Raw genomic sequence first — 11452 nt, forward strand, 5'->3', positions numbered from 1 at the left:
TTTCTGTAAATCGGTATCTATTTTAACTTTTCATTTTGGGGAAACTGCAATAGAGGTTTTCAAAGGCCACAGGGTGAAAGAACTCATTGCCAGTGCTCGGGCAATCCATGTAGAAAACATTAATCTTTGAACTGACTGGCACTAACGTGTGAATTCCAAGTGCCTTAGCCCAAGTTTGACTTCAGGTCTCTCATATTCCAGTGTTTGAGCTTTTTGCACTCTAATACTGTATCCCAGAAGATGTACAGATTATTAATTTTTAGACAAAAGAAAAAGGAGAGAAGGAATTATCCATCTAGTTTGGTAGAGAACAAGGTTTGGGGATCTTAATTACTCACATCTATATAGCCTCAATTATTTACTGTTAATTAAAAATAATCACTTTTTGAAAGCAAGCATTAAGCCTGGACCTTCCCTCTGGGGTCCAGGATTGGTAAGCCTGGACTTTTATCTTAACTGCCTATCTAGTTTCTTTTGTTGATCCTTGTTTTTCATAATTTGTCATAGATATAGTTTATTCTTCTGGTTGACAGGTAAGAATTAGTAATACTGAAGACAATAGAGAAGGATGTTGAGAAATTGGAAACCTCAAATGCTGCCAGTGGAAATTCAAAGTCATACAGCAACTTGAGAAAAATAGTTCTTGGCATTTCTTCAAAAAGTTACATGTAGTTACCATATGACCCAGTAATTCCACTCTTAGGTGAAAGAGAAACATGTCTACACAAAAAACTGGTATTCAGATATTCATGGCAGCATAATAACCCAAAAGTGGAAACAACTCACTGTCCCTCAATTGATAAATACCAAAATAAAATGTGTGTTGATATAATGGGATTACTATTCAGCAGTGATAAGGAAAGAAGTACAGATGCATGCTACAGCATGGATGAACCTTGAAAACATTATGCTAAGTGAAGGGAGCCAGTTGCAGAAAGATCACATACTATATAATTCCATTTATATGAAATTTCCAGGACAGACCAATTGATAGAGACTGTATATTATTGGTTGTTTGGAGAATGAGAAGTTACAGGTAATAGGTACAGAGTTTCTTTTAGGGAAGACAAAAATGTTCTAAATTTTTTTTTTAAGATTGTATTTATTCATGAGAGACGCAGAGGGAGAAGCAGGCTCCATTCATGAAGCCTGAAGGACTCCATCCCGGGACCCCAGGATCACGCCCTGGGCCGAAGGCAGGTGCTCAACCGCTGAGCCACCCAGGCATCCCAAAAAATGTTCTAAAACTGATTGTGGTGATGGTTGTACAACTCTGTAAATATACTAAAAGCCTTTGAATTACGTACTTTAAATGGATGAAGACCTGCTTGAGAGAAGTTTTGTTAGTTTTTTATGTTGATATTAACTATTTTTTCCTGAAATGAGCACCTATAATCCTTTTCTAGGCACCTGTCCCCTTTCTCTCATACACTTTCCAAAGAAAGCAATGGCATTTGAGAAGACTGCTAAATTCAGATTTACACATTGGTTTTTCTTTTATCAGATGGAATACTGAAATTATCTTTAATAGTATGCTCTTCCTCATTAGGAAAGAAACATTGGTAGATTATATTATTCATCTTCCAAAAGGGAAAGCAGAAATTATTGATGGGTACCACTTAGTCATAACATGCTTTCATTTCATGTCCCCTCCAATGAAAGCTTTGAGATTTTTCCAGAACATTATTCCAGGTGACTGCCATTCTTAAACATTGGGCTCACTCTTCTAATCTATGCTGTTTGGTGAAGATTCTTCTGGACTGCAAGAAAAAAATGGGTTTGGGCCATAATCCAGTGCCACATAAGTGGATTATTTTTGCTGTGAGCTACAAAAATAAAATGCACACTTTCTTCTTTTTTAAAAAGGAATTAAGTATACTTTGGACTTTTAGTTTAGCTTTAGTTTTAAGCTTTTTTTTTTTTTTTAAATTTTTATTTATTATAGTCACAGAGAGAGAGAGAGAGGCAGAGACACAGGCAGAGGGAGAAGCAGGCTCCATGCACCGGGAGCCCGATGTGGGGTTCGATCCCGGGTCTCCAGGATCACGCCCTGGGCCAAAGGCAAGCGCCAAACCACTGCGCCACCCAGGGATCCCTTAGCTTTAAGCTTTTAGTTAGCTTTTAGTTTAGTTTTAGCTTTAAACCTTGGCTAATTGGATGTCTTGGACCTGTTTTCTTGCAGGCTTACCATCCATTGACCCATCAGGCAACTCCCCATCTTCCTCTTCAGCTACTCTGACAAGTTTTTCTGGCATACCTGGAACACGGGTTTTCCTGCAAGGGCCAGCTCCTGTTGGGACTCCAAGTTTCAACAGACAACATTTTTCCCCCCATCCTTGGACAAGCGCCTCAAACTCATGTAGGAATCCTGAAGGAACTCTTCCCAAAGAGTCTTGAATAAATTATGAAACTATTTGTTTCAGGGAATACTACATAGTAACTTTAGTAAGCTAAAGTTTAGTAAACTAGAGTAACTGGTATGATGGCTTGCAGATACCAAAGGTTTGTATTGCAGTCCTGTCAAAAATTGTCAGTCATTTGTAGAAAACTTGAGAAGGAACAAGACATCCTTCCAAGCCAGAAATGTTTACTCTGAGTTGAATGAAGAAAAGAGGTACTACATGTAGTTTTATAAAAGGACACTTTGTGGGGAGAATTGCAAAATAATTTGTTTAATCTGAAAAGAAGCAGATTTATGTATCTAGTCAGTTTGGTATGATTCTTAGTTTATCTTTACATTTTAGGAAACCATATTATTGCCACTTGTAAGTGAAAATATGCCTTTGTTCTTCATTATTTCAATATTTAGAACAGATGAAGTTCTCCCAGTACTTATACAAGATTTGATTTTTTAAAATGAGCGTCATGAAGCAGTCAAGGAGTATTGGCCCTTTTGACGAGGAAAACTACCAACATTACCTGAAAATCCCATTAAGAAACAAAGCCATGAGTTGAACCCAAGATATTTGCTAACATTTAACTTTTTATCCTTATGGAGAAAAAGGACTGTAGAAAGAGAATAGCTAAATGTAGAGGACCACCAGCTCTTTTCCAAACAATATGCTGGTTACTGTACAAACATTGCCACATTTAAGTTAATTTAAAATTTTAAATTAATATGGCCTTCCTTTCTAGCTTTATTCAGCAATCTGGAAAAAATTTTTTAGACTATTTGTTTATACTTTGTATGTGCAGAAGTAGTATAGGATAATATTCATAGAACTTACATATTTTCATTTGAATGATCTTATAAAATGAAATTTTTTTTTACAGAACCTGTGTTGTGGAATAGATGTTTCCAACAAGGTTTCTCATATTCTTATAATTAGTTTTTAATGTAATAAAACAATAGACAAATATTTTGCCACCAGGTGACTCTCCTATTCCATCTGTTTCTTCGGGATCATCTTCACCTCTTTCAGCCACCTCTGCCCCACCAACACTGGGCCAACCAAAAGGAGGCAGTGCCAGTCAGGATCGAAAGATACCTCCCCCCATTGGAACAGAGAGATTAGCCCGGATTCGACAAGGAGGGTCTGTCGCACAAGCCCCTGTGGGGACCAGTTTTGTCGCTCCCGTTGGACACAGTGGAATCTGGTCATTTGGTGTCAACGCTATGTCAGGTATAGTTACCTTGTCCTATGTCTAGAGGGATAGATATCTCAAGTAAGTTGTGGGATTTTGCCATTAAAACATAGTTCCTTAAAACAAAATAGCTTAGTTCCTACACTTAGCAGTCGGTAGGAGTGTTTATACCTTTGAAGAATCCAAACCAGTCTCAGAGATTGGAATATTAATTTGGTTTATACATAATAATATATGTAATATGTATAATAATAATAAATATAGATTAGAAGTAAAAGATTCAAAGTGTACTTCCTTTCCCTTTTAAGCTTTCCAGTGTAGAATAGGATAATCATTAATGTTCCTTCAGAGAGCACTTGGTCTTTTGAAAAAGACGAGGTAGAGTATTTGGGGTATTCAAAGGACTTCCCCCAGTTTTCCAGGAACTGGTTCTTTTGGTTTGCAGAGATTGTCATGAACAGGCACTGAGCTCTTCCAAGGAATGAGTTTGTTAAAATTTAGTATGAAAAAAGTTCAAGTAGTAATATATTGTCATTTTACCCAAATAAATATCAAACCTTGTCCTCAATTCTTCTTTCCAGAAGGCTTATCAGGTTGGTCACAGTCTGTGATAGGGAACCATCCAATGCATCAACAATTATCAGACCCAAGCACATTCTCCCAGCATCAACCAATGGAGAGAGATGATTCTGGAATGGTAGCCCCCTCTAACATTTTTCATCAACCTATGGCAAGCAGTTTTCTGGATTTTTCTAAAGTGAGTCAACAAACATTGTAACTTGTTTAACACTTTGCCAGCCAGTGTTAAGGAATAGTTTGTATTGAAATAATTCTCCCTTTTGGTGTAACAAGTTTGTTTCCATGACTTGGCCAGATCTTTTAGTAGTTTCCCTTTTCTTCTTACTTAGCACAGGCTTATTGGTGAAACTAAAATATGGAAAAGTTGAAGGTATTATATGTGTTCATCAAAGTTGGGAAATTTCCTGATACTGGACTTCGTTAGGTTGTTTTTCTTCTTGTTGAAAAGTATTGCTGGGGCACCTGGGTGGCTCAGTGGTTGAGCATCTATCTGCCTTTGGCTCAGGATGTGATCCCAGGGTCCTGGGATCAAGTCCTGCATTGGGCTCCCTCACAGGGAACCTGCTTCTCCCTCTGCCTGTGTCTCTCATGAATAAAAAAATAAAATCTTAAAAAAAAAAAAAGTATTGCTTATGCAGGTAACCACTTTTGGTTTTTCACTACTGTATGATGCTATATTTTTAAAGACTCCTAAGGAGGTCTGTGGATGATGGGAAATTAGAGAGATCTAGGCTGGAATTATGGAATCATCATTTATAATCACTTCAGGATTAAACCTTTCTTTCTGCTGTCATAGGGTCTGCCAATTTCCATGTATGGAGGCACCATAATACCCTCTCATCCTCAGCTTGCTGATGTTCCAGGAGGACCTCTGTTTAATGGACTTCACAACCCAGATCCTGCTTGGAACCCTATGATAAAAGTTATTCAAAATTCAACTGAATGCACTGATGCCCAGCAGGTAAAATAGACTTAATGCTCTTTTATTTTGTCATGTTATTCTTTTAATTCTTTGGGTAATACAAAATCTAAATATCAAGTCATGACATCTGACCATCTTCATCTGAATTTTTTCAATATCAATATGATGCTACTAAACATTTTATCTCATGTATGTGTATTCTTCCTAGGCAGAAACAGTGAATTGCCATTGCATTTATATATTCAATTTGTAAATGTCTAAAGATTCCTAATTAGAAATTCCAATTTTTCCTCCCCCTTTTCAGATTTGGCCTGGCACGTGGGCTCCTCATATTGGAAACATGCATCTCAAATATGTCAACTAAATTAGAAGGTCTTACTCTTTAGCCTTGTTTGAGAAACCTATGACCTTGGAAGAACTCTGGGGATTTTTTTTTTTTTTTTAATGTGCCTAACTAAGCAATTTTCTCTGAGGCATTAGCAATGGAAATTTGATTGCCCGTTGTATAAGAACAAAGTGATTTCCTATCCACCTGATTATGTTCTCTGGTTAGTTTAGCCACTTTGAACTTAGTGCTTTTGGCTAAACATACTGAATGCTACTTGTATGCAGAAGAGAATTAGATGATTACATGTTTCAACCTTTTAGGGTGGTAAATACATGTACAATTGTTTACATACTTAAAAGGAAAAAGTTGAGTAAATTTCTTGTCATATAGTGGCTCTACTTAATGTAGCCTGTATTAATGTGAAATATTTACCAGAATATTCAATAAAAAGATGAACAGTGTTTAGAAGTGGGGTGTGATCCTTTCAGTGGTCATGCAGATATTACCCAATCCACAATCCTATTGAACCAAGTTGTTAATACTGTATTTCTAACAGGCATCTCACATTTTACACTTTGAAGATCATTTTTAGACTGCCTTGGAAAAGTGTTTTGTAGACTAGTTATCTACCAATTCTGTGTTAAAAATTCCTTATTGTTCTCTTCCATATCATTTCTTAAGTGGGAAAGTTTCAAGCCTCTGCAATTTGTCTTTTGTGACTTTAGCAGATAGGCCTCTGCTGGGGTTAGCTCCTTATGGATGATGAGTGTCAATAAGGACCAAAGGATTGCAATCAGATGACACTAAACAAATTTAGCAACACTCAAATCCTCAAACTTCAGGCTCTTTTTGTGCTTCCTGACTTGTATCTAAAGACTTATTTGGTTTTAGTGTTTTATGTTTTATTTGGGTTGGGACATAGCAGTGGTTGGGAGTGCCTCCTGTAATACTGTGGTATTGTTGATCACCGGAGTAATCTTTATAAATATGTGACTAATTCTGGGCTTAGTTCCACAGCCCCAACTATGAAGAGCCAGTATGTTTAACAAGCTAAACACAGGGACACTAGAATGGATTGCCTTGGCCAAACTATAGGTTCTGCCAAAAATCTGATGCAATAGAGAAGGAAAAACAACCCTCTGAAAAGAACAGCCATCAACATATTCATGTTTTAATGTAGTGGAATTTCCTGGTTTTATGTATAGGCACTTTAGAAAATAAAACAAGCAACAGTTTAAGGCTGATAGAGGAGTCACAACACACATCAAGGCAAAGAAGAATGTACAAAAAAGTAGTAATAGCAGCAGAGCCATATAAGCAGCACTTTTCAATTTTCATACCACCAGGAGTTCTTAATCTTACCTGCCTGGCTCCTAAAGCCACCGCTAAATGAGACACACCAAGTTCTGTGTTAGACATGCCTGGTTCTTTTGTCTTCCATATTATCTTATATATGAGAGCTTCTTTAACCTCATTTCTTGTTTTCTGTTTTGAGTGGATTTGGAGAGTATCACAGGTGTTGAAGGTCCTGCTTTTTTAGTGCTTTGATAAACACATCAGTATTCTCAAAAGACCCCTTGGATCACCTGTATATCTTGATGTTTCTATTTATCACTAACAATAAAATGACAAAAAAAAAATCACCTAATATTAGTGAAATGAATGTGTCCATGAGGGACACAGAGAGAGGCAGAGACATAGGCAGAGGGAGAAGCAGACTCCTCACAGGGAGCCCAATGCGGGACTCGATCCTAGAACTCTAGCATCATGACCTGAGCCGAAGGCAGATGCTCAACCACTGAGCCACCCAGGTGTCCCAATGAGAAATAATATTAAGCAAATTATTCAGTGGGACAAAAATGCTTTTCCTGTTTTGACCATCTACAATACATTTGAATTATCTGGGAGAGCCCTTAATTCTATCTTCTGCACCTTGAGGATAACAGAATGAGAAATTTTATCTCCAGTCAGGAACTAAAATCCATGCAAAGACGGGGCAATTAGGAGAAACCCTTAGAGGATTAGGACAAAACAGGAGCTGTGCAGTCGGTAGTAGCTATTTAGGATACCCTCCTCCCTGCCTTCTTTTCTTTCTGTTCGGATCCTTCCTAGCCAACCCATTTTGCCTGCTATAATCTCTTCTTCCTCTGTCTTGCCTCTTCCTGGCATTACTTTACTGCTCTTTTACCATCCTGAACCTTGGATTAAACCTAGCTCAGGTAAGAACTTAATTACTTTAAAAATATGTGAGGGATATGGGAGGTGGCAGCATGGGTTCAGTGGAATAAGATAAGCCTAAATTCTGTTTTTGTTTCTGTTGCTTGAAGCTTCATGATCTTAGGCAAGTCATTTTTCATTTCTGGGCTTCACTTTCCTCAACTGAAAATAAAATTGAACATAAATGAACCCAAAGAGTCTCCTAGTGCTAACACAGATTTTCTCCTTTTTCTTGTGAATGAGAATATATGAGATGAGAATACTGAAAGCTAATAGAATGTTTACATTACTGAGGTAATGTAACCAACTATCATTGATTCTTACATGGAATCAGAAGCCTGCTGTTGTGTGGGACAGTACTGATTTTGAAATTTTAATAGAGTCAGAAGAAAACCTTGCACATTCATAGTGAGACCTCAGATCATTAAGAAACATCCTGCTGAGCCATAGATTGAACCCCATGAGAATAACAGGCTCTTTCAAGGAATACAACTGATATCATCGAGGTTTCTGGACCCACTTATTTCAAGTAGTAGTGTAATAAAATTCCACCACCAATAAAATTATTGATGTTTAAGTCCCTTTAAACCTATTGTGGCTACAGTGTGCTGACTTGCCTTTTTATAGGCCAGTCTCCTTCCTTCAGTCCCTGCTCTCAAAGGGGAAATCCCATCACCTCAGCTAACCAGACCGAAGAAGAGAGTTGGACAGCCAATGGTGGCCCCTCCTAACCAGAGGTAAGAAATCTCAAGACTTGGAACTACAATTTTCAACTCTTCCTATAGCTTCTGGCCAAATCCTCTTCCCATCTTCAAAGTTAGCCCATAAGGAAACCATCCTCAGTTTGAGGTGGCTTGTAGAAGGGGAAAGGCTGGTCATATTATAGTTTCAAGCCAAACAAAAAGCAGTAGTTAGTATACTTGATTCTGTCCCACTGTTCAAGACCTTTGGACCACATTGAAAACCCAGGAAGTGGCAAATAAGCCTGTAGGAAAACAGCTTCTGAACATCTTGTTCTCTAACTAGCCCTAGATCTCTTCTACCAAGAAGTGTTGCTGGTTGTGACGTCTTTCCAGTGGACCCTGTCCTGGAATGAGGGGCTCTGAAAACCCCATATCTTCTATTCATCCTTAAAGATTTGTCACCATTTGTCATCAGACAGATTCTTCACCTTTACTTTATTCTGTAGCAAGTGAGTGAGAGAAAAATAGTTTTAAGTATCCAGAATTTATGTGCATTAAGACCACATCCAATAAAGAGCAGAAGACTGGGCTCTAAGTCCTAATTTGAAAAACAGGATCAGCAGTCCCACCACCAGACTGCCAAACCTGTTTTGATTACTTTTACCTCCTGCTTTATCTTCATGGTATTGGTCTAAGTCCAAAGTAGTTTGGTAGCAGAGACCTGATATTCCCTTAAGGGCTTAATCAGTTCCCTGGGGTTGGAGCCTAGGCATAGATTTTTTGTTTTTTGTTTTTCTATTTTTCTGTTTTTCTTTTTTCTTTTTCGTGTGCTTGTCTGTATCAAGCTCCCATATTCTAATGGGTAATCAGTGTTGAGCCTCTAAACTCTTGGTCCTTCATCCAAATTGCATGCATGATGTATCTGGCTTTCTCTCTAAGGCCAGTGATCTATCTCTTGTTCCCTAGCCTTTAGAGCACACACAGCACCTCAAAACAAGCTTCTAGTAGCCGTACATAGTAGTGGTAACTGCTGCTGTCATTGTGTAGTAGAGATGAACATAAGAGTGACCTCACTTCCACACTGATCCTTCTTGAAAACTCTGGACACTTCTCAGTCTCCTTTGGTGAATCCTCTTCCTCCACTACCCCTTAAATAAATGTTGATGTGCTCAGGCCTCTTCTTAGGCTGTATCTTCTATCCCAGTGATCTCATCCCACACTCTTGGATTTCACTCCACCCAGATCTCAGTCACTAGCCTAGATTTCTCCCCTTGAGCTTCAGACCCATAGATCTAACTCCTTGCCATGCTGTTCCATCTCAGCATTCCACACGTTATATATTTCCCAATATAAGACAGGCTTCTCTCTCTCTCTCTTTTTTTTTTTTTTTTTTTTTTTTTTAAGATAGGCTTCTCTTATTTTCCCTACTTTATTAGGGGCTGCTGCTACCACCAAGACTTTTAAGTCAGAAGACTGGAAATTATCCTAGCTTAACTCCTCTCTCACCTCACCCTTAATCAGTCACCTTATCTTTCCCCCTCTGTGTATGGGGATCCTGACAACTTCTCTCCATCCTCATAACCACTGCCCTTCTGTCTACCCCGTTTCACTAGGCTAGAATCCTCACCTTCAGTCTCATGGTCCTCTATCCTATTCCTCACTACCCCACCAGACTTACCTCAAAAACTGAGTTGTGGGGGATCCCTGGGTGGCTCAGTGGTTTGGCGCCTGCCTTTGGCCCAGGGCGCGATCCTGGAGTCCGGGATCGAGTCCCACGTTGGGCTCCCGGCATGGAGCTTGCTTCTCCCTCCTCCTCTGCCTCTCTCTCTCTCTCTCTCTCTCTCTCTCTCTCTATATATATATATATATATATATATATATATATATGTCTATCACAAATAAATAAATAAATAAATATTAAAAAAAAAAAACTGAGTTGTGATAGCTCCTCACAGTCTGCTCCCAAACCTTACCTGCCAGCACTGTCAATCAAGACCCTTCTTTTAGGCATACATAACTTTGTAAGATGTTCAAAAATATTTTGGAACAATAAAATATAAATATCCTTGTTACCTGAAGTGTTACTCTAAGGACCTACAGAGCTGAGGGACTGTATCACCTGGGACCTAGAAGCTCAGGTCCTACCCCAAACTTACTATATATCAAAATCTTCATTTACAACATATCCAAGGTGATTTTTATGCACATTAAAGTTTGAGAAGCACGGAGTAGTAAAATACTTTTTTTTTTTTTTTTTTTTTAGTGAGTGGAGAAATCAAAGCTAAGGGAAAATATGATGAAGCCAGAACTGAAGTAACATTAATATTGTTAAATGCATGAAATCCAGTGGTCTGTACTTAATTGGGGGGTGAATCGTAATACAGATTTTAAGGAAATGAAGACCCCTTGACCAAATCAAGGTTTTTAGTATGTGTAGGTACTAGGTTTAGTACTTTCTTCTCCACCACCCTTCTCCTGCCTCCTTTCATATCACTGTGACTACATCAAAAAAATCCTCTAAGGCCAGACTCTCTGATCTTCCTTTCCAGAGAGCTAAAGACCAAGCCCTTCTCACCAGCCCCCTGCCTTTCCTTAGTTTCTTAAAGTTAGCTATATCACTTCTTCTAAAAAGCCTACCATCCCTCTCTGACCTTCCCCTTCCTGCTGTGCACCAGGCCATCGGGCCACTTTTTACCCTGTACTGTAATTGATTAATGGGAGGCAGTCCCCAGCTATGAGTAAGGGCACAGGTCCTGGCATCAGATACTCTCAGGTCTGACTCCCAGCTCCCCCTCCTCTAAGATAGAACTCTCAACCAGGGACTTAATCTCTCTGGGCTTTCCTTTCCTCACCTGTCAAATGTGGCCAATAATAGTGCTTTACTGTACAAAACTGTTGAGAGAAATGGGTGAATTAACACAGGGCAGTAGTGTGTGCTGTGCCTCACCGGTCCCGGCACCCGGTTTAACCAGTAAATAGCTGAGTGGCTACAGCCCTGAGTCAGGCGGCCAGTGTTGAGCCAGGAGGATGCAGGCCTGTGCGGAGCTCCGAACTCCTTTCAAGCTTCCCCTAGTCAGGCGGCCTGGAGTGGGGTGGGACCGTCGGGTTGAGTGACGGCTAGCGGCCCGCCCCGGGCGT

At 39.2% G+C, this 11452-nt stretch overlaps 1 protein-coding gene across 3 annotated transcripts in view; it reads left to right on the plus strand.

Annotated features, from left to right (window-relative positions):
* LOC121497121 (ankyrin repeat and KH domain-containing protein 1) overlaps nt 1–5875 on the plus strand; it is a 121247-nt gene extending 115372 nt beyond the window's left edge. For 2 of the 3 annotated variants that reach the window (XM_041766270.1, XM_041766272.1), the window contains 5 exons: nt 2183–2359; nt 3372–3623; nt 4167–4342; nt 4961–5125; nt 5391–5875. In XM_041766270.1, the coding sequence (XP_041622204.1) occupies nt 2183–2359; nt 3372–3623; nt 4167–4342; nt 4961–5125; nt 5391–5450 (830 nt within the window). In that variant the 3' untranslated portion in view covers nt 5451–5875. The remainder of the gene's footprint in view (nt 1–2182; nt 2360–3371; nt 3624–4166; nt 4343–4960; nt 5126–5390) is intronic. The other variant, XM_041766271.1, reaches the window with a different exon arrangement.
* Nucleotides 5876–11452: the final 5577 nt, after the last annotated feature.

This window comes from Vulpes lagopus, chromosome 8 (assembly GCF_018345385.1).
Source record: "Vulpes lagopus strain Blue_001 chromosome 8, ASM1834538v1, whole genome shotgun sequence".
Lineage (NCBI taxonomy): Eukaryota > Metazoa > Chordata > Mammalia > Carnivora > Canidae > Vulpes > Vulpes lagopus.